This window comes from Musca domestica, unplaced genomic scaffold, assembly GCF_030504385.1.
Source record: "Musca domestica strain aabys unplaced genomic scaffold, Musca_domestica.polishedcontigs.V.1.1 56, whole genome shotgun sequence".
In the NCBI taxonomy this organism is placed as follows: Eukaryota; Metazoa; Arthropoda; class Insecta; order Diptera; family Muscidae; genus Musca; species Musca domestica.
The window spans coordinates 78,794-103,621 of NW_026712356.1; the positions used below are offsets into that span (position 1 = coordinate 78,794).

At 34.0% G+C, this 24,828-nt stretch overlaps 1 protein-coding gene across 1 annotated transcript in view; it reads left to right on the forward strand.

Moving 5' to 3' along the window:
- Window positions 1-1,614: 1,614 nt before the first annotated feature.
- LOC101889950 (uncharacterized) overlaps window positions 1,615-24,828 on the forward strand; it is a 142,386-nt gene continuing 119,172 nt past the window's right edge. The window contains exons 1-3 of the mRNA XM_059128647.1: window positions 1,615-1,776; window positions 1,842-1,992; window positions 11,944-12,053. Coding sequence (XP_058984630.1) covers window positions 1,962-1,992; window positions 11,944-12,053 — 141 coding nt within the window. The 5' untranslated portion in view covers window positions 1,615-1,776; window positions 1,842-1,961. The remainder of the gene's footprint in view (window positions 1,777-1,841; window positions 1,993-11,943; window positions 12,054-24,828) is intronic.

Sequence of the window (24,828 nt, forward strand, 5' to 3'; positions counted from 1 at the left end):
GTCGCTGGAATAATTTTAACAGATGTCGGACGAGTGGCTTAGATATGCAGCAGTCTGATGTTGGTTGCAGTTTTTTAATCTCACCCTGTATATTGAATATTTTTGTGAATATTTATTCAATGAGAAACTGATATTAGAATTTATACCTGTTTTATATTAGTACCTACTTTTCAAATTTTTGCTGAGTAATTTGTAATCACGCTACAGGTCGCAATTATGGCCCGAACTTTACGAAATTTTGCACGAAGGTGGGGTTAGTGTCAGAATAGAAGCCTATTTCTTTTGGAGATGATCGCCAAATGTTTAGGGGTTGAAATGGACCAAATACTGAAAAAATGTCGGATTTTGCAGTAGCTATACAGATCGCAATTATAGACCAATCGACGCGGAATTTCGCATGTAGCTAGAGTTTAGGGCGGGGAAGAAGCCTACCAATTTGGGTGGTCATCGGATAATTTGCCTATCAAAGAAGATATGCTTGAAATATCTCTTATATGTCGAGAACGGCTGAACTGGTTTCGACAGTTCTCATTAATTCAGAATGGCCTCTTGATAGGAAACAAAAAACGTCTAAAAAATCGCATAAAAATATCTCTCTAAAGATGAAAATATTGATTTTGTAACATTTTGTAATATTTTTCGTGGAAGAATATAGTCAAATCTTATATAGATGCGTTTCAGTCAAAAACCAATAATAAATGTTAATCTTTTGCCACTTCTGAGAGATTATAGGTCTTTGGGAAATATTGGTTCCAGGTCTAGGAAGACCATTTACGTGCAACATCTACCAATAAATTGGAAATGAGCAAATTAGTTTAAGTTGCTATTATTCGAAAATTAGAGAACGAAACCTAATGGTTTTCTTTTATTATTTGTCACAATATCTTGTGGAATTCTTTCGAGTTTCTCGCCTATATAAACAGAATCGTTTATTATAGTGTTGTAGGGTATTCAACGGTCGGCCCCGCTCGACTGTAGCTTTTGCTTACTTGTTTAATAATACATTTTTCAGAAATTGTACCAAATATTGTACTATTTTGTACTTTTCGTGCACTTGTAGTTTAATCAATTTTCAAAACGTTGTACGGTGGTGAAGTTCAATATTTGTTTACGCTACGTCAAATTTTAGGCAAGGTTATAGCATACAGATAATGCTACTATAACCCTACCTAGGTGAGGGTAAATATGCAGCTTGGTATCATGGCTAGGCATATTAATGTCAAATTATAAGAGGAAACGATGGCAGAATTTGAGTGCGGCTCTGGCATCCCTTTATGATATGACACATAATATGACATGCGAATACTTCAAGCTGTTGTACTCTCACCTTAATTCTTTCTTATGTGTAATAATAATTACAAGATACAATTTTGGACCAAATTAGGTACTACCTCCGATGATTTTCGGCCTTGTAAGTCGTAAAAAACGAACAAGACAAAGTCGACTATATCTCAGATCTATCATTCATTCATCCTCTGTTTGTGTGATGAATTTTGTGATTTTATTCTGACTCTTATATGAAAATGAAAAGTAATCTAGTTCACATAGAAATTTACTTTCAATTCGATATTAAAAAAAAATCACATTTTACAATTTTTTGGAATTTTTTTGCTCTCATTTAATCATTTAATACTCTCTGTTCTGGGAGCCACAAAAGTAAACGAATTTCCCATGTAAAAAGTTTATAGTAATAAGTTTTGATTGAGCTTGTGATGTGTTGGAAAACCAAAACTAATTGTGACCTCATCTGTCATCTGTAACGTCTTTCTACACCGGGTATGTAAAAAGCTGAAAAATGTTACATTAGTGCAAAGGATGTTAGCAATGTTTCATATTTCCAGCATCGTTACAAGGATATATTATTGGTCCAATAGTAATATCGCTCCTAAATATTTAAAAACAAGAGTACAAGAGTGCATCAAGAGTACAAATTTCAATATTTATATATAATCTTTTGGTGAATGTTGGAGTCCATTCGTTTTTCATTGATCGGTATGTAATGATAAAATCACATAAGTTTACTTCAGATTAAATTATTTTCATTGTATTAGTTTTTTGTTTGTTAGTTAGTTAGTTCATTATCAATATTACAATAAGTCCAAAAAGTTCCTTATCGAAATAACTATTTTAGGTAACTGCGGACGAAATCTATTTAGGAAGAATTGGAGTAGATCTTCCGATGTCCGTTCGTTTGTGAACTCCTCTCTCACAAAATGTCCACATTTAAAAATAACAAGTAAAAAAGCTGTAAATTCGGCCGGGCCGAACTTTTAATACCCTCCACCATTTGGTACAAATTTGGCAATTTCCAAAAAAATAAAATCCGTTAAAAATTCTGTTAAAATATTAAAAATACCGAATGCCTTTACGACGACGTGGACCTGCATAGGCGACTTTTGTCATAAGTTATCACAATTTTTAAATGCGAAACTTGAAGAAAAATCTGTTTATAATGTAGCTTAAATCATCAAAATACCGAATATAGGGGGTACCGTTATATGGGGGCTATACGAAGACGTGAACCAGCACAGACAATTTTCTGGCATGGGCTGAAGTATCCATTACAAACTTCACATGCGAAATTTGAAACAATCCCGGTAAATAATCACCCTTATTATGGTTGGCGTTGTCGTAGGCGTTCAAGTGTCGTAGACGTAGTCGTAGGCGTTGTCGTAACTAGAAATTTTTGGTATTATGTACAATTTTCGACTACGTCTTTTTATACCCTACAACACTATGTGTTGAGGGTATTATAAGTTTGATTGGGCCAGAATTTATGTAACACCTCGAAATATTGGTTTCCCATATAGAAAAGTATATATGGATCTTCCTAGCTCGCCGAGATGAGTCGATCTAGCTATGTATGTCCGTCCGTCCGTCTGTCCATGTTAATTTGTAATCACTCTACAGGTCGCAATTATGGTCCGATCTTCACGAAATTTAATATGGAGGTGGGGTTAGGTTCAGAATAGAAGCCTATTTCTTTTGGAGATGATCGCATAATATTTAGGGGTTGAAATGGACCAAATACTGAAAAAATGTCGGATTTTGTAGTAGCTATACAGGTCGCAATTATAGACCAATCGAATTTCGGAATTTCGTATGTAGCTAGAGTTTAGGGCGGGGAAGAAGCTTACCAATTAGGGTTGTCATCGGATAATATTTAGCGGGTAAAATAGACCATATCTTTTGTATTGAAAAAATTCAACATTTTTCATTAAACCGCGAATATTTTATATCCCGTCGAAATCACGAGGCCATGACAAGGTTACTTCTGACCTTTACATTGATGTTAACATGTATCAAATCGGATATGTAACAAGATATGTGCGATAAATATGTATATCAAAGAAGATATGCTTGAAAAATCTCTTATATGTCGAGAACGGCTGAACTGATTTCGACAGTTCTCATTAATTCAGAATGGCCTCTTGGCAGGAAAGAAAAAACGTCTAAAAAAATCGCATAAAAATATCTCTCTAAAGATGAAAATATTGATTTTGTAAAATTTTCTCATATATTTTCAATTTTGTCATATTTTTGGCATATTTTCATTTTGAATTAAACATTTGGTAATATTTCTACAGCTAACAAAACTAAGTAGTTAGGATATCAGGATACCATATACAGATCACATTTATGGCCCGATCCTTACGAAATTTTGCATGGAGATAAGACGAGGGTCACAATAGAAGCCTACTCTTTTTGGAGATGATCGCCATATCTTTAGGGGTTGAAATGCAAAATTGTCAGCAGGTCGTAATTGTCGCCCTATCCTCACGCACATTTGAATGTGGGTTACCCGACATTGCAAAAGCCAAGCAGTTTTGAATGGCCATCCAAAAATATTCAATGTGCGAAATAGTTTGCCAACTTTTGTAGACAAAACACGAAAATGTCCATTCCAGTGACTCTTTGGAGAATTCACAAATACAGGAAAGACGCACTTCTGACTATTTCGTTAACGCTGATTTCGTGGAAGAATATAGTAAAATGTCTGTATCTCATATAGATGCGTTTCAGTCAAAAACCAATAATAAATGTTAATCTTTTGCCACTTCTGAGAGATTATTGGTCTTTGGGAAATATTGGTTCCAGATCTAGGGAGAACATTTACGTGCAACGTCTTCCAATAAATTGGAAATAAGCAAATTAGTTTAAGTTGCCATTATTCGAAAATTAGATAACGAAACCTGATGGTTTTCTTTTATTATTTGCCACAATATCTTTGGAATTCTTTCGAGTATCTCGCCTATATAAACTGTATCGTTTATTATAGTGTTGTAGGGTATTCAACGGTCGGCCCCGCTCGAATGTAGCCTTTGCTTACTTGTTTAAGTTCAGTTTGATAGTCTGCTACATTTCCTCACCACGGTGTACCTTAACTCGTTAATGATTACTTAAGTTTTGATGGGCATATTCAAGGCCTAATTTGAAATGAAATTCATAGCTTTTTTTCTAGTCAGTCCTTGAAGGGTTCATGTGACACATGAACTTTCGTAACGTTGTTAATTTGATGGAGGGCTATCATACCTATTTCACGTGTTTTCATTTTAATTATTCATGAAGTGAATTATTAAAGAGCTGGTAAACTGACAAAAAAGAAATGTTGATAGTAGACAGGTATTGACTTGAATGTTAAAAACTAAAATTTGTCTATGGGATTTAAAAGTTTTTGATGAAAGAAATACAAAGTAAAAATTGTTGCTGATATATAAACTAGTTCATTGTTGTGTTTTTTTTAATTAAAAGACGAAATATAACACAGCGAGAACAATTTCAGGCTTTTTAAAATTCCTAAATACTCTCTCACTGGACATTTTTTTAAGTTTTGGATAAGTCATGACAGGTTCTGTTGATTAAAATTGATAAAGGGCCTACTGGAGCGATGATAAAATATAATTTGTTAATGTTTTCCTACAAATTTTCTCGTATATACTTATAGTATACATCTTCATCCTGAAAAAAAAAAGAACATAAGAATTGCATTCGAGTTTCGAAGTTTTAAATAAATGCATGTTTTAAGTTTAAGGGCTAACTCTTGTAAAAATTCTCCGATATATAGAGGTAAAAATTAACATCGGGCAAGTATTTATTCTTGGGGAGTGAGCCTGGGAACACATACAGGGTGAGATAAAAAAACTGCAATCAACTTCAGACTTTTGTCATTTCCAAGCCACTCGCCCGACAGCTGTTAACATTTTTCCAGTGACAGCTCATTATATTGTTTGTTTGGTGAGAATTTTCCAGAAAAAAAGTTATTCGTGATGGAGTTCATGCGTGATATTGTGATTTCTTTATATTTGGCTGCAATACCACAAATAGCTATCGTTAGAGTACTCCAGCATTTAAATGTGAATAAATCTTTTGTGTCTCGTACCATCGCTCGTTACGGTGGTACTGGTAGCGTAGCCCGACGTCATGGAAGTGGACGGAAGAAAACAGCAACATCAGCAGAAATGGTTCGAAAAGTAAAGAAGCGACTTGATCGAAATCCGCGTAGCAGTGGCCGAGCTGAACATATCGCAATATTCCATTCGGCAAATATTAAAAATGAGCTCTGGGTAAAGCCATAGAAATTCCAAAAGCTGCAAGAACTTACACCGCAATAGAAAGAAAATAGACTCAAAAGGACTAAAGAGTTGCTTCGCTTGGCAGAATGTGGTGCACTGTCGAATTTGGTTTTCTCCGATGAGAAAACATTCGTTATCCAGCACTTTGTAAACAAACAAAATGATCGTATTTACTTGCCAAAAAGGTCAGCTGAAAATGTACATCTTCGGTTGGTTACCAGAACTCAAACGCCGACCATGGTGTTGGTTTGGGCCGCCATAACAGCCGATTGTCGCTCTCCGCTCGTATTAATCGATCGGCATCAAAATAAATGGCGAATATTATCGCCAAAATATTCCGGAAGGTGTATTAATAAATTATTGGGCACGCAAACATTTTTGCCGCAGATCTTCGACATTCCAACAGGACTCAACACCATCGCGTTCAACTCGAGCCTCCCAAGAATGGTTAAAAAATGAGGTTCCTCGTTTCATTTCCAGCGCACAATGGCCACTAAAATCTACGGATACCAATCCGTTGGACTGGAAAGCAATGTTGGCACTAAAAAATACAAAAGTTTCGATCACCTCCAGCATGCGCTTCGCCGTGAATGGGCCAAAATACCGCAGAGCAACATTCAGGCAACCTGGACGGTTTCATTGGCCGTTTCAAGGTCATAATTCGTGCCAAACTTGACCAATTCTAACATATCTAAACTTATTCTAAAATTGTAAGCTTTTTCGACATTTTTTGCTTTTATTCAGTAAAATTAAAAAAAAATGTAAAATTATGCGTTTGACATTTTTGCAATTTTTTTATCTTACCCTGTTACCCTGTACACAAAGTGTTGCGGGGTGTAGAGAAATTTTAGTAAATATAAAACTCAAATTTGAAAAAATCGCATGGGATAAAATATATGACAAAAATTGAAAAAATAAATAAAAATATTCACTTTTTGTTGCCGAAATTTTAAGCGATTTTCTTAGATCTAGCAAGATGCCATGCCGAATTGATGAGAATCAGTCTAGCGGTTCCTGACTTATAAACGAAAGAACTCAGATCTATTTCTTTTACATATATGTATATTGTAAATATCTTGCTATATCCTACATCATGGCTATCAGCATTACTGTTTATTTAATCAAGCTTATTATACCCTCAGAACTTGGTGTTGTAGGGTATAAACGCCATTTCATTCCAAAAATGTGTTTTAAACAAAAAAATAAAAATACGAAAAACTTATTTGGAATTGTGATTTTATTTCCCCATCTTTTTTGTATCGTCATATGTAAAGAGGCCCTAGGAAATGTTAGTAATTAATATTGACTCATTAACCTATCTTAATTTTTTTTTATTTACTTAATTAACAATACACATTCTTTTAACGTTTTCGCAGAAAGTCAAAACGTTTCTTAAATTACATTTGTAACATAACCAAGTCATGTGTATTTTTGGAATGTAATTACATAGGGATTATTCAAATTTATTTGATCATTTCGCATTCATTGTGATGTTAAGTTATTCTCGGTACATCCAACTAGCAGCCTTAAATTATATATGATTCCAACGAAAAATCCTGTCCTTGAACATAGCAAATCCCAATAAGAATAACAATTAAAATCTTAGTAAATCCCATCGCAGAGTAGTAGATTTGTGCTGTTTTCTCTCGTTTTTCTAATTTAGTCCCCACATCCTTCTGAAGCTTAAGACTTTTACTGTGTATTAATTACAGTTAAAGAGAAAACCCCCCAAAGCCCCAAGCTAGCGTCATCGTTTACATCCTGGTTGTCTCTAATCACGAATAATCAACCAAACAATCGTGGCTAGAGAGGGGGAGAGAGAGAGCGAGAGAGAGCGAAAAAGTAGAGTGTGAAATTAAAATCTGTTTTCTTTGCCAACATTCCGGCATTGCTGAAATGGTAATGAAAAAATAAATTGAAACTGTAAGTGAAACTAAAAACGTAATGGAAGATGAGCTAGAGTGCGGGCATTATCCTTATCGTGTAATTAAACGTACGAGCAGAATACTTTTCCAGACACTTGAACACTTTCGTTTGCTTTATTTCACTTTAAGAGCCGCTCTTAAATCATTAGTAACAGTTTTAAATCCTGTCGCTTGGGGTATTTGGTTATATTTGAGTGTGAGATAAGGGAAGTTAGGGACGGCGTGTTTTTGTTGCCAGCCTTGTCTCTTTTGTGTTATTCTGGTATTACGTGTGGACCTTGGCGATGGCGTATAATTTCACACCAATTTCGTTCAAGGTTATTTGGGTTATTTTATTATTGTCTTTACTACATTGTTGACTGTGGTTTGGTATGAAAATTATGTGAGATTGATTTTTGAAGTGGAACACATTGCGGAAAGGCAAAGGAGTGCGCCGAATATATCTTAAACTTACTCTACAAATTTCAATCTAAACTACATCATTGCCGACGTGAACCAATCTTGAAATGTGTGAATATTCCAAATTTACATAGATAAAACAAAACATATATGGATTCAATGTATGGGGACCATATCAAAACGTAAACCTATACAGACACTTTTCTGCTACAATGTTTGCTATCTATTGCGAGTCTTGTATGCCAAAATTGAAACAATTCATTCCGAAAAATGTGGCTATATCATCAAAATACCGAATATCGGTAGGTACCGTTATATGGAAACCGTGGACCAAAAAAAACATTTTGACTTCGGTTGTAGAGTCCACTATGAACTACAAACACCTGCACCATTACGGTCCAAGTTGTGAAAATAGCTTCGTTTTTGTATAGCCCCATATAAGTTCACTTCACGATGCTCAATGTTGAAATTTTAAAATTTAAATAAGGAATTGCGTTTTCACAATTTGAGAAATTTTTAGTCGGTAACAGTTAAAAATAGTAGCGAAGTTCGGCCGGGCCGATTTTTATAATACACTCTACATTTTAGAAGGAACTTGCAAAATTAAAAAAAAAAATTCATGTCAAAATGTGGCTATAATGTTAAAAACTTCGATTATCAGGTGTTACGGTTACATGGGGCTATACAAAAACATGGACCTTTACTGCCAATTATCTGCCGGAGAAGGTGGTGCCTATTACGAATTCCAAATACCGAGTTTAATATAATTCTGTTGAGTAAGTTAAAAAGTATCAGTCGGTGTGGCCGACAGATGTATACTATCAGCCATTGTATGTTTCAAGCTGTTAATTCTTTATGGGGGTTCTCAAAGAGTAGTAAAATATTGCCCATTTCGTACCTGTCCCAAGTCTGATATGTGCTAAATTTTTGAAAATTCAAATACAAAGTTATTTTATTTTCCCACTTCACCTAATTCAAAAAAAAAAAAAAAAAAATAATGGGATGTGCAAAATATCTACTAGATTTATGGTTAACATAAATATTGAGATGCACGAAGTCTGTTGAAAATCGCTGATTTGTTATAATTATTCAAAATGTTTTTCCTTTGTGAGGGTGGTACCAGGAAGAAGGGGCCGATAAATTGTGGTTGTGATAAATATTTATATAACCTTAGTTTGAAAATAATCGCTGATTTGTTTCTTATATTATGAGAGATAAAATTATTCAAAATTTTTACCCTTTGTGGAGGAGGCACCAAAAGGAGTGAACCGATATCTACCATCTTCATACCTGATATTTAGTTGATAGAAATATTGGGATGGTCCAAGTTTGAAAGGAAAGGAATAGGGAGGTACAGTTATATGGAGCCTACACTAAACATTGGACCTCTACGAACTGCAAATACCTGCTGAAAAAATGTGTTTATATGGAGGTGTGGACCTGTGCCCAAATTTTTCTGTTATAGGAGGTAGCATCTATTACCTAAAGATGAAATGTAAAAATTTCCGATGAAAACTTTGACACAATTCATCAAAATACCGAATCTATGGAGTATAGGTACAGGGTTGCCCATATTCGACGGACCCATCTGGCAACGCCATAACTTTTGACAGAGATGTCACATCGCTTAATGACATACCGCGTTTGAATCGTCAGTCCAAGCAGATTTTTACCATGAACCAATACACGTCACGCGAGCTCTCTGAAATAGTTGATATTCAGAAGAATAAGAAGAAGTCAATTGTGAAAACTCAACGTGCTTTTAAAACATTAAAAAATGTGAGAATTGCGCCTTCTAAGAACACCATTAAGCGTTTATACGAAAAATTTTCAACTGGTAAGGCTCTTTCTAATCCGAAGAGGCCATATAAAAGTCGACCAAGGCGATCGGCCGAGAATATCGCTGCCGTACGAGCCAGTGTTGAGAGGTCCGCAAAAACATCCCAAAAACGCCGTTCTCAGCAGTTGGGCATGGCTCGGTCCACTATACAACGGATTATTCGCATTGATTTGCATTTGTTCCCGTACAAAATTCAATTGACGCAAAGAATGTTGCCTGCGGACAAGCCTCGTCGATTGGAATGGGCCCAAAGAGTCATGGGTCCGTCGAATATGGGCAACCCTGTATATGGGATCCATACCAAAACTTATACCTACATGTACAGTTCTCTTCAAAGACGTTTCCACATACTGGGAATACATACTCTTTACCCCTTTTATATATGGGACATACACCAAAACATGGACATAAAAAGCCCTCTTCAATACCAATAGTCGAACAGACCTAAAATACATCTGAGTAAAATTTTATCAACCTACCTAATTTCGTTCCAAAGCTAGAGCGATTTCCACAGACGGACTAACATCTAGAATATATAAACTTTGTGAGGTCTAATTTGAATACCCTACATCACATAGCGGTAAGGGTATTATGTCTATATGTAAAAAATGATATTTGGTATCGGACATCAGATACTGCTCCAAATTACCTCTGTCAAATTTTATCGAGATCGGATCAGATTAGGATATAGCTCCCCTATATACCTTTATCTGACATCAGGTTTACTGCGCTCCAAATGGCTAATATCAACCCAAATGGACTGAATTTCGGCAATTACGGCTGAATTCATCTTATAAACCAGTACTTCAAATGTATTTTAGCTCCCATCTATTTTTTTTTTTTCGAATTGGGGTTTAAAGTCCATCGCAAGCATAATATTAATTTCACAACAATGACCTTTGCTACCACATATCAGATACAGCCCAGAAAAATCTATGCCAAATTTTATCAAAATCGGTTCAGATTTAGATATAGGTCACAAATATATCTTCAACGATTTCGGGTAATTTGTACACCAAATGGCCATTATCAGTCCAAAAGTCCTGAATTTTGGTGCATCCGACCGAATTCATCCCATAAGAAGGAAATCGAATTCGGAGAAAATCGGTTCAGATACAGCTACGGCTTAGATTTGGATATATTCTTAATCCGATTTCATATTCTTAATAGGATTTTATTGTTCAAATAATGGCTAATATCAGCCCAAATGTAGTGAATTTCGGAATGTACATTTCCATTTTTTGCAACTCGGCTCCGATATATATTTTTTTAATGTATGCATACTATAACTGCACTAAAGCTAACTGTTGATAGGTGGTATGATCTACTTGAAATAAATTCTTTTGTTACGGGAACTCTACTAACTAAATATGCATAGTGTTGTAGGTTACCATATATTCGGCCCCGCCCGACTTTTGATTTTTCCTTACTGGTTTTTAGTTGTCGCATTTTGCTAACGAAGGAGACACTTAGTGTGAAATATTTTTGACAAGCATTATTAGAAAAGAGGTAAACTGTGACTACGACAGTTCCAGACATTCTAAAGATAATTTGATATAATATGACCAGTTATTTCTAATAATAATTTTGCTCCCAGACATATGCTATAGTACATACTTACATTACAATCTAATAAATGTCTAAAAATTTGCAATAAATAAGCACTTATAAATTTATTATTTTCTTGAAGCATTTTCAAGTTTGCTTAAGAATAACGGTGTACTCGGAAATGACTGCTTGCATAAGATATGATAATTAGAAGAAATTCCAAGAAATCTTAATTCCATCAATTTACGTACAATTCTTCTATGACCACTGTAACTTTTACATTTATTTTAAGGAATTATAATTCCAATGATTGTGTTTTTTTTTCTTTGCTCTTGAAATGCTGTGGTTAACTTTCCTCTAAGCTTGCCGCCTATGTTCATTGGCAAGCCAGAAAAAAAGGTTGCTAAACTACCGAAATGACATTGGCGTTGTTGCACTGGCTGGTGGTATTTCAGCGACATCTTTTCTCCAGCAATTTGCAAAAGTTTTGCCGCTGTATTTGCCTTTGTAATTTCTTTGGTCATTTCGTTTTTCTTCCATTTGCAGCAGCATTATTTATATTAGCCTCTATTTTTTTCTGCAGTGTGATGAAATAAATTTATCAGCACCAAGTTTCTCATGGCAATTTTTTACGTTTATTTTTTGTCTTTCTTTTCAGACGGTCATACGGAAGCTAATGTACAGTTGATTGTGCCGCGCTATGTGGAACGTGGTACCAGTGCGACACTGGAGTGTCTACACGATGTGGATCCCAGTGTACTATTTAAGGTAATAATTATATAGTTTATATACTCAAACATACACCCCTGTACCCGTGTGCCGACACCCACCTCTTACCCTTAGTTGTGAACGTGTCCTTGCCTAGATGCTTTCAGTTTTATTACATTACAATGAATTTATGGTGGACGAATTTTATGTTGCCTGTTTATTGTATCTGCTGGTCGACTCTGCCTATGGCAGTTCCATTTACTTTCTTTCATTCTTACGTTTTTTGCCTCCTTTTGCCAAGGACTATATTTTTGTTGAAATTTTATTTAAATAGCAAAAGTATATAAAAAACGTTACACATAAAATAGCTAAGTATATCTTTTTAGCTGGTGGACTCTTAGGATAACACGGTTAGTGGATATTATTTCACGGGTATTAAGTTTTTTTATATTTATTAAAAAAAGAAATGGAACAGCTACGTTTCCGCTCTAAGGTCATTCTGCTTTATGGTTCTAATTGAATTGAAATAACCTCATTTGAATTAAGATTAATGTCAAGGCAAAGGGAAGAATAAAAAGAAACAACATAAAAGAACATAAAAAATTACCGCACATTTCCGGTAATATAAAATCCATATACACAGCTGTAAAAAGAATCACTGTGCATCAGATATGGTGTTAATGATTTTTCATAGGTATAATATATTTATAAAAGTATAAAAAATATAAAAAATAGGTAAGACAAAAGTGTTGAAGACTAGAGGTTATTTAATTCAATATTATTATATTCGTTACGTGGACCTAAAAAGCCCTTTTCAATACCAATAGTCAAACAGACCTAAAATACATCTGAGTAAAATTTTATCAACCTACCTAATTTCGTTCGGAAGCTAGAGCGATAGATTATTATATTCGTTGTAATACTATAATATTCGGTGAAAGGGGTACTCGGAATACAGAAAATCTCTGTTTTTATGACAGACATTGGAACATACAATGTTCTTGCCATTAAAAATATAGTAAAGAAAAAAGTACACTATTGAAGGCTATGTGAAGAAGTTCATATACAGACGTATAAACTTAACGTCGTTTAAAATAACTCAGTGAAACAAATGCCGGACGACCGACAATTCTGCTCAAAATCTAATGTTTCTGACCGACGTATTTCTCAAGAGTATCGCTGGTATTCAAAAGAAAATTATATATCTCATATAATACAAATAAAGTTTCCGTAACGTAATATTTCTATCAGAATAAATATACAGGGTGAGATGAAAAAACCGCAACCAAATTTAGACTGCTGCTTTAACTAAGCCACTTGTCCGACAGCTTTTAAAATTATTTCAGTGACCATAATAAGCAGTCACTTGTTTACAAGCGTACACAAGCATTTTGGTGAGAATTTTCCAACAAAAAAGTTATTCGTGATGCAATTCAAGCGTGATAGTGTGATTTCTTTATATTTGGCTGGAAACCACAAGTGGCTATCATTAGAGCACACCAGTATTTAGATGTGAATAAATCTTTTGTGTCTCGTACCATCGCTCGTTACCGTGATACTGGTAGCATAGCCCGACGTCAAGGAAGTGGACGGAAGAAAACAGCAACATCAACAGAAATGATTCGAAAATAAAGAAACGACTTGATCGAAACAGAAAGAAAGTAGACTCAAAAGAGCTAAAGAGTTAATTCGCTTGGCCGAAAGTGGTGAACTTCGGAATTTGGTTTTCTCCGATGAGAAAACATTAGTTGTCCAGCAGTTTGTATACAAACAAAATAATCGTATTTACTTGCCAAAGAGGTCAGCTGACAACCAGAATTCAAGCGCCGGCCATGGTGATGGTTTGGGCCGCCATAACAGCCAAATACCACAGAGCAACATGCGAATAGCGTGTGATGGTTTCATTGGTCGTCTGAAGACCATAATTCGTGCCAAAGGTGACCAATTCGAAGAAATCTAAACTTATTATAAAATTTGATTATTTGATTTAATTCATTCAATAAAATTAAAAAAAAATGTAAAAATTATGGCGTTGCAATTTTTTATCTCACCCTGTATATATTATAGATCAGCGTAAAATTCTAAGACGATGTAGCCCTGTTCGTCCATCCGCCTTCCCATCAGTTATAATCACGCTAGAGTCGAAACGAATTAAGATAGGAAGCTAGAGTTTACCACAGATCAATCATTTGCCTGCGGAACCTACCGATATTCGGTATTTTGACAATTTAAGTAAGTGTTTGAAATTCTGCACATGACTCTGACCTATGACAAAAAACTGTGTAAATAGGCCTACGATTGTATAAAGCCCACATATAAAATTAACCCTGATATGCCATATTTTCATGATTTTTGTCAAATTCTTTTTATGGAACTGTCTTCCCTAAGACGAAAATTTTCTGTATAGGTTCAAGTATTTCTTCATCTTTAAATGTTCGATATTTTCATGAATTCAGTCAGATTTTTCAATGTGTTTGTTCCTAATAATATCCAGCATTTGTATTTTGATGGGTTTCTTGACACATTTTACGGTAGTCTTAATAAACAATAATCATCTTGCAATAATCGATTATATTTGGATTGGATTAGATTATTTTGAATTGGATTATATTTCTAAAATTTTCTATTTAAATGGCAAAATATATAAAAAAATATTTAAAAAAAAACTTAATACTTTTTTTACTTGTTTCCTTCATCTTTAGTGCAATACCAAAATTGTATAATTTTTAAAATTCAGTTTTTGCAGAATTTTGAAATTTCGAAATTCTGGCTTTAAAAGTACAATATTTAGTTTTCTTTACAATATTAGTATATATAGAATAAATTATTAAAATTGCACCCGATCGTCCCACCACCAGTTTTTTAGATGCTTACATGCCAAATTTCAAGATTATATCTCTGGCAATATCTTTTGGGCGTTGATTAGGTAATCATACATCATCATCTTTAACAATTTAAATATAGATTTATTATTGGAATTTTTATATTGCATTATGTAATTCAAACATGTCACAATGGTAAAAATGAGGACTATTTGAATCATTATATTATTTAAGACAACAATTAAATATCTCAACCAATAAAACACTAATATTAACACACAACAAATCATAACGTCGTATAATTTTATAAATAGAACTGGTTGACTATATCACGTTTCCAAACAAATTAAACTACTGAATATTTGAATAAAAAATAATTCTTCAGCATAAATTTGTTCAATTAATTACAGACTTAAATACGGTTAATATAATTTTTATTCCGTGCTATTGTGGTAAATGTTTTAATTGATCAATCTATTGCCGAGGACATACACACACCAACATTTACAATGACATTTAACTGTGGCTATAACACTTTTCCAATGAATTGAACAATCGATAATTTTGCAATTGATATTCCTATAATAATAGTATTAGTTATTCATTGACGTGTGAAATTGAATGGCATCAACACTTTAAGCCAATAATGCGCAGGGTAAATATTCTGCATCAGTTTTAAAAGGTATGTAAATATTGTGCAGGCCAATGCATTTAGCATTTGGTAGCATGGATAAATATGATTATATCTATGTATGCTTCTGCTGCTGTAGAATGTTAGTTAATAATTTATGCAATTTAGCCTTGAACTAATAATAGTAATGTCATAAATCAATATTATATAAATTCATGCAAATATTTAATTAAATATTAAATGTGTGAATTGAATTAGCCACTAAATCGAGTTGCATTTTTTTTCTAGTTTTGGAAAACTTGTGATGGATGATATTTTTTTAGGCATAACAATTGAGAGTGGTAGAAAGTACAAAATTACTTAATCCAAAATGCTTGAAATAGCAACTCATGCTGGAATTAAAAAAAAATATTTTTGACAATTTTACAATTCTAGAATTAAGTTGCTCTATTGAGTGAGGTAAATACCTCAAAACTTTCTAACTTATCCATGTTTACTGTTAAAGTATGAGATTTCCTTCACCATGTGATTTCTGATCCTTGTCCGCTAATTTTCAGAATACAAAAACACATTTTTATAGAGTTTTACATCGCTAATATTTTTGGCTTCGGTGCTGTTTTTTGGAACTTTTTATCATACGCGGCATTAACAGCAATCTAGGACGCGCAGGATTTGAGATTCTCCCAATCTGTTTGTTCTTACCGTCCACCGTTAGTTCCATCTACTTAAATCATAACAAGTAAAAAGACTTAACCATTAGTATCCGGATTCAAAAGTATTTCACTTTAAAATATAAACATGTGCAGTTATAGTTTTCAACAAACAAGCCGTTATACACAAGTAAAAAAGAAGATAAGTTCGGACGAGTCAAACTTTCAAAAAAAATTCTATCGAAAAATACCGCTCGAATGATAACCGCCATATGGGAGGACTTCGTCCTGCATAAGTAATTTGTTTCACAGGCTGTAGTAACGTAGTAATAAAATGTCGCAAGATTCATGAAAATACTGAATATCTCAGGGTATCATTATATGGCGCTATACTAAAACGTGGACCTATTCAGACAATTCCATTGAAAAACTTGGCTCAAATCATAAAAATACCGAATATCGGGGGGTACCGTTATATGGGGGTCATACGATATCGTGGACCGATATAAATATTTATCTTCCAGGGGATAAAGTACTCATAAGGAACTCCTTTTGTGGCTTTTCAGACAATTATATTTAAAAATGTGGCTAAAATCTACAAAATACCGAATATCGGGGGGACCATTTTATGGGGGCTATACGATTTTGTGGACCGATATAGCCCATCTACTAACTTGACTTGCCTGCAGACAAAAGACAGATCTGTGCAAAATCTTAGCTTCCTATCTTAATTCGTTTTGACTGTAGCATGATTACAACAGACGGACAGACGGACGGACACGGCTAAACCGTCTTAGAAACGGAATGACGAACTTAATATAACCTCCATCTATTGTAATGAATTGCGAGTCTTAAATACAAAATTGGACATAATTTCGTTGGTAAATGTGACTAGGATTATCAAAATACCGAATATCGGTCTATATATCAAATACCGAACCGTTGTTCTGCTTTGACCGTTCTCCTTTGACCAATATGGACAATGTTTTGGCACCGTTTATAGAACCCATTATGAAGTACAAATACCAAATTTCACATAAACCTTTAAGAAAATTTGGCTTAAATCGTCAAAATACTGAACGTGGACCTTTATAACCAATATTCTGTCACCGAAACTGGAACCCATTACGAACTACAAATACCATTTTTTTATATCCGTGGAAAAATGAGGATAAAATCACCAAAACACCGAATATCGGGAGGTACCCTTATATGTGGGCTATACGAATACCTGGACCTGTATATACAATGTTCCGCCACTGGAGCTAGAACCCATAACAAACTACAAATACCAATTTTGAGACAAATTCCTGGAAACATATGGTTAAAACCATTAAAATGCCGAATATCGGAAGCTCCCATTATGTGGGACCGATATATCTCATTTTCAATTCAATAAAAACTACTGTTCCAAATTTAAAAGCTCTAGATCAAATAATGTGCACTGTATCGTGATTTCAGCAAACTTAGAATTTCATGCTGCTTATGAATATATATATATATATATATATATATATATATACTTTATGGGGTCTATGGCGAATATTTAGAGATAATACAAACCGAATGACAAATTTAATATACCCACTATCCAAGGTGGTGGGTATAAAACGAAAACTTATGTACCAAAGTTTATCAGAGGTAGAAACGAAGTAGATGACCAACAACCTGCCAATACCAAAAAATTATGTCAATTTATTCTCACTTCCAGTGGGGGGCTACAAAGAAAAAAAAACATGTTCATTTAAGCCCCTGAATAACCAAAGAAACCATAATTTCGTTACCGCAACATTTGTGGTCATGCCAATACCCTCAGCACAAAACCGCGACTAATAAGAATAAATAATTCAGTGAACAAATGAAAACATAGAACGTTATACAAACAAATTAACACACACACACACACATACATGACCAAACACACTGATTCATTAATGTAGGTAAACACACACACATGCATACATAATCAAAATTCGAGCCCACTGGCTATTAAGTGCTTACACCATTTAATGACTTAAATTAACCAGACATTTTGAACTTCGCTGTGAACTGAAGTTTGGTGAAAAAAGGTAGCCAATGAGTCAGTGTTAATAAGAGACAAAATTATGCAAAGAGAGAAGGAAATGGGAAAAAGTTACTTTTATTTTTTAAAATTTGAAATCTTTGATACTGCAAAAGAAATTTAAATTTTGTTTATATTGTGGTATTTAGTATTATGTATTTGTTAGTGGAGATGAATTCCTGATTATTATCTAGGACCCATATACACTCACCGTATTATTAAAAAAATCATATTAAAATTTAGTGTTTACAAATGTGATAATGTTTTTAACGATAACAAATCTGCAATTACACCTATGATGGTCTTCCTAAACGTATTCATAAAAATGCACTATTTTACTTTAATAATCCTTGAAATATATTCGTTGATAAACCGCGATTATAGACCGTTCTGCATTACATTCCAAAATATTTTTGCATCAATATTCCGAAAAAAAAAAACAAAAATTGTTTCTTAATTTTTGATAAATTTTTGCTTGGACAATTTTTTCGATTTAACGCCTGAGAGTTTCATAAAATTCGGTATCCAAAAAAGAAATATTCTGCACAAAATTTCACTATAAATCTCGGAATAAAATATTTACAGGGTGAAGTAAAAAAATCTGCAACAAAGTCAAATGCCATAATTTTTAAATTTTTTTGTAAAATTTTATTGAATGAATTCAAACATTTCGGAAACAGCATCAAATTTTAGAACAAGTTCAGATTTCTTCGAATTGGTCAATTAGGCACGAATTATGGCCTTCAAACGGCCAATGGCCACTAAATCACCCACTAAATATTACCCGATGACCATCAAAACAGGAAGGCTTATTTCCAGCCCTCTAGTCCCATGCTTACTTCCGCGTCGATTAGTCTATAATTGTGACCTGTAGAGCAACTGCAAAATCAGGCAATTTTTCAGTTTTTGGTCCATTTCAACCCCAAAAAGCAATAGGCTTCTATTCTGGCTCTAGCCTTACTTGGATTCTAAATTTCGTGAAGATCTGATCTTATTTGTGACCTGTAGAGTGATTAGAAATTTACATGGACTGACGGATAAACATAGATAGATCGACTCCGCTCAGATCCATATATACTTTCCTATGTGGGAAACCAATATTTCAAGGTGTTACATAATTTTTGGCCCAAAAAAACTTATAACACCCCCAACACATAGTGTTGTAGGGTATCAAAATTGGCTCAATTTTTGTTAATAAAAGCTTAGATTATTTTTGAAATATCTAGGACTTTGTCCAACTCGCTGCAATTTATCCTCAAATTTCACCTCAAACAAGCCAGTCTGGCTTATGGAAAATGCCAAGTGGACTTGATTGTACTCGTTTTTAGATCAAAGCCCCAAACGAATTTTTGGGTTCTTTGGTCAAATTTTGTTAAAGGTCTTTTATAGTTTTGACCATATATAATGGTACCCCTATATTTCGCAATATTTATGACAGATCTTTGAGATTTGATAGAAAACTTAATTAAAAGTAAAGTGTTTTTTAAGAAGTAAAGTATATAGTAAGTATTTTGAAGTCCAGCTGAACGGACTACAAATGAGATATAAGCAAGCCTGTAATATGAGATACTTTTCAACAATTAATATTATAAATGCTTTAAGTCTTCACGTGGTGGAGAGAACATCATATTTGGTTTGTCCGTTTCGCACTCTCTTTTAAAAATCAACCCTGTTTATTTTAGCGGATATTGCTTCAAATAAAATATTGATTTTAGTTTATATAATGTTCTTGAATATAGTAAGAAATTATATTTAGGTAGTTGCCCAATTCCATAATGCCATTCTTTGTTAAAATATGTGTATATGTTATGTGTAGAACACACAAATACCTGCAAATGTTTTAATTCTTCTAATTTAAGATCTCAAGCAAACTCAAGTGAAGTGATGCTGGGGTATTGCATACATTATTCTTTTATTGCTCATACGCCGACAAACTGGTTTTGCCATTGAACATAGCAGACAGCATTTACAAAGAAATTCGATTGTGTCTATTCCACAGATACAGAGATACAGCAACCCATGCCTTGGCATGTAAATGTTTGTAAACATGTGTGTATACAAAGGTGTTACATATGTCTTTTTTTGCGACACACTTGAGCTTAATTTTTGTGTCCTTAACCTATACCCATCCATTTAACATCCGCATGTTGGGACTACGGTAACAATATTCAATGTGGATGAATCAATTTTAAAGAATTAACTGGAATTGTGTAAATGGGGAATGATATTAGCTTTGGGGGACAAGATGTTACAATACGCAAAGGAATTATGTGAAAACAATGAGGAATGGAAAAAAATTCGGTCAGTATCGAACATATGCTACCCAACATAAAACTAGATATGTAACAAAGACGATTATTATCGTCGCGAAAAGTCCACCTCAAATTCTTAAATTTGTTGAAGTTTATTTTAGTACTCAAAATTCACAATTTATTCATTATATCTTAGACAAAATTTCCAAAATAAAAAAAAAAAACAAAAAAAAAATAAATAAATGATACTAACTTTTAAGTAGCATATATATTTTCAATCAATCAATTTCTCGACCTCCAACAACACTTACCTTAATATCAAATGAGACACAAACAGTGACATTCATATTAAATTTCAGGACTCTAGTATTATCCCTTCACCCATTACCCAAAGTAGCACCAATTAATACTTTTCGTACAATCATAGTACACATACCAACAGAGACCTTAACATACATTTTTAGAATTTCAGAACTACTTATTTCACAAAATTTAAGAATTCCAATTTTATCACTTCACCCCAAACCCATCTCTTTCAAATTTAGTACGATTTAGAACAGTTTGGAGACTTAGTTCTTACATTCCGATTTTAGTACTTTTGCTACCCTCTTAGTACGAATTTCTAAAAACCCAGATTTTCACACGTCTTGTTCCTGTGTAAGAAACATGGAAAAATAGAGTACGCTCTTCCTTTTCTACTCTCAGCGAGCTTCATTCTTTGATCGTAGTCGAGGGAGTTTCACTCTTTGTTCAAAGAGATTTTTCAGAGGTCTGAGCCTCAATTCTCGTTCCATGAAAATGTGAAATAAAAACTTTTATAAAAGAAATATCATATGAAAACCAGTAAATAAAGTCTCAAAGTCGGGCGGTGCCGACTTTATGATACCCAACACCACTTTGCTAATTTAGTAGAGTTCCACATAACAATTACAAGTTTTTATGGGAGAATTCAATCATACACGCTATAATTATAATTATAATTATAATTTAAAGTTCAAAAGACTAAATATGCCGAAGCATTTGTATCTTTTTAATTCGGACTTGTATTGCCCATTATTGCTATATCCAAATCTAAACCGATCTTGATAAAATTCGGCAAAGATATTTCTGAGCTGTATTTCATATATTTCCCTGAATATCGTTGTTACGGAGTGCATATTACGGCTGTGGGTAACAAATATAACAAATGGGATGAACAATATATATGGGAGCTATAGCTATATCTAAACCGATCTTCACTAAATTTGACATACTAGCTTCTAGACTCAATAAGTGCTAAATTTAATCCCATTTGGACAAATATTAGACGTTTGGTGCACAATAAAAAGTAAATCGGACGAAGTTATGTGTGGGAGATATATCCAAATCCGTATCTCGATAAAATTTAGCAAAGGTATTTCTGAGCTGTGTTTCATATATTTCCCCAAATAATGTTGTTACAGAGCGCATATTACGGCTGCGGAGGACTAAAATAACAAATCGGATGAACAATATATATTGGAGCTATAGCTATATCTGAACCGAATTTGGCATACTTATTTCCAGGCCTAATTTGGTTGTATGTGCAAAATTCCATACTATTCGGACTGATATTACAAGTTTGGTGCACAAAATCGGATGAAGATATATATGGGAGCTATATCTAAATTTTTACCAATTTCGCGGGTTTCAATCAAGTTGCTTCTTTTGTTGCAGTTTTTTCCGTCCACTTCCTTGACGTCGGGCTACTCTACCAGTATCACGGTAACGAACGATGGTACGGAACACAAAATATTTATTCACATTTAAATGCTGGAGTGCTCTAACGGTATCCACTTGTGGTTTTCCAGCCAAATGTAATGAAATCACACTATCAAGCTTGAATTCCATCACGAATAACTTTTTTCTGGATAATTTTCCCTAAAATGCTTTTGTACTCCTGTGAACAATATAATGAGTTGTCACTGGAACAATTTTAATAGCTGTCGGACGAGTGGATTAGAAAGGCAGCAGTCTGAAATTGGTTGCAGTTTTTTGATCTCACCCTGTAGGTCTCATATATTACTTCCATCCACCAACTGAATTGTTGTCCTATGAAAATACGAAATATAAAATATTTCCCTTATAATTTTTGCCATTTCACTCTTTGGGCCAGAATTTATGTAACACCTCGAAATATTGGTTTCCCATATAGGAAAGTATATATGGATCTTCCTAGCTCGCCGAGCTGAGTCGATCTAGCTATGTATGTCCGTCCGTCCGTCTGTCCGTCTGTCCATGTTAATTTGTAATCAAGCTACAGGTCGCAATTATGGCCCGATCCTTACGAAATTTTGCACGAAGGTGGGGTTTGGGTCAGAATAGAAGCCTATTTCTTTTGGAGATGATCGCCAAATGTTTAGGGGTTGAAATGGACCAAATACTGAAAAAATGTCGGATTTTGCAGTAGCTATACAGGTCGCAATTATAGACCAATCGATGCGGAATTTCGCATGTAGCTAGAGTTTAGGGCAGGGAAAAAGCCTGCCAATTTAGGTGGTCATCGGATAATATTTAGCGGGTAAAATAGACCATATCTTTTGTGTTGAAAAAATTCAAAATTTTTCATTAAACCGCGAATATTTTAAATCCCGGCGAAATCACAAAGCCATGACAACGTTACTTCGGATCTTTACATTGATGTTAACATCCAACAAAACGGATATATAGCAAAATATGTGCGATATATATGTCTATCAAATAAGATATGCTTGAAAAATCTCTTATATGTCGAGAACGGCGGAACTGATTTCGACAGTTCTCATTAATTCAGAATGGCCTCTTGACAGGAAAGAAAAAACGCTTAAAAAAATCGCATAAAAATATCTCTCTAAAGATGAAAATATTGATTTTGTAAAATTTTCTCATATCTTTTCAATTTTGTCATTTTTTTGGCATATTTTCATTTTGAATTAAACATTTGGTAATATTTCTACAGCTAACAAAACTAAGTAGTTAGAATATGAGGATATCATATACAGATCGTATTTATGGCCCAATCCTTACGAAATTTTGCATGGGGATAAGATGAGGGTCAGAATAGAATCCTACTCTTTTCGGAGATGATCGCCATATATTTAGGGGTTGAAATGGACCAAAAAACTGAAAAATTGTCAGCAGGTCGTAATTATCGCCCGACCCTCACCCACAAATTTTGTAATGTCCATTCCAGTGACTTTTTGGAGAATTCACAAATACAGGAAAGACGCACTTCTGACTATTTCGTTAACGCTGATTTCGTTGAAGAAAATAGTCAAATGTCTGTATCTCATATAGATGCGTTTCAGTCAAAAACCAATAATAAATGTTAATCTTTTGCCACTTCTAAGAGATTATAGGTCTTTGGGAAATATTGGTTCCAGATCTAGGAAGACCATTTACGTGCAACATCTACCAATAAATTGGAAATGAGCAAATTAGTATAAGTTGCTATTATTATAAAATTAGAGAACGAAACCTGATGGTTTTCTTTTATTATTTGTCACAATATCTTGTGGAATTCTTTCGAGTATTCTTATTATAGTGTTGTATCACTTATTATAGTGTTGTAGGGTATTCAACGGTCGGCCCCGCTCGACTGTAGCCTTTGCTTACTTGTTTTCTATTGTAAAAGTTTTCATTTCACATTTTCATAGAACGAAAAAGACTCTCTGAAAAACTCTATTCGAATAAAGAGTGAAACTCACTCGAATTCGAGCAAAAATGAAGTTCGCTCAAATTGGAGTGAGGACACTACTGGTAGTAGAAAAAAGGAGCATACTCGATGTTTCTTAAATGGGAACAAGCATGATTTGCTCTTTTTTACAGTTTACAGGAACATCAAAAATGGTTTGGGCGTTTCGACTCCCACTCTAATTCTACAAACAATCTTCCACTTTTCCATGTTTTCTTATGTTCACAATCCAACATAAATTTATGCCTAATGTCATATTATGTTCAATTCGTAGCAGATACAACGAAAATCGTGTTTCACTTGTTGTAATTCCAATCATTAAATTCATTTATACAAACGAAATTTTGAAATAGAATTATTTAACAAAAAAAAATAAAAAAAAATAAAAACAAGATATGTAGGCAATCTTCTGCACCATGCCTCACATTTAATAAGAGCAATATTTCAAAGGCCTCTAATAAAAACGTGTTCTTCCTGTAGTCCGTGACTAGGATATATTCGTCTCTTCTCTCGCCAATCGATGTAACACACACACACACACAATAACACATGGATATGTGTACAAGTATGCGTTTGGCAAAGATAAAAATATCTATGAGCTGACATTTACTTATTTATCTAGCTGTCTCCAGTACATGAAATGAAATAGTACGTGTACAAATACAAATGCCATCAGCATGCTTCATTGTTGCGGGAGCGAACGTGTGTATTCGTGCAGCATTCTATT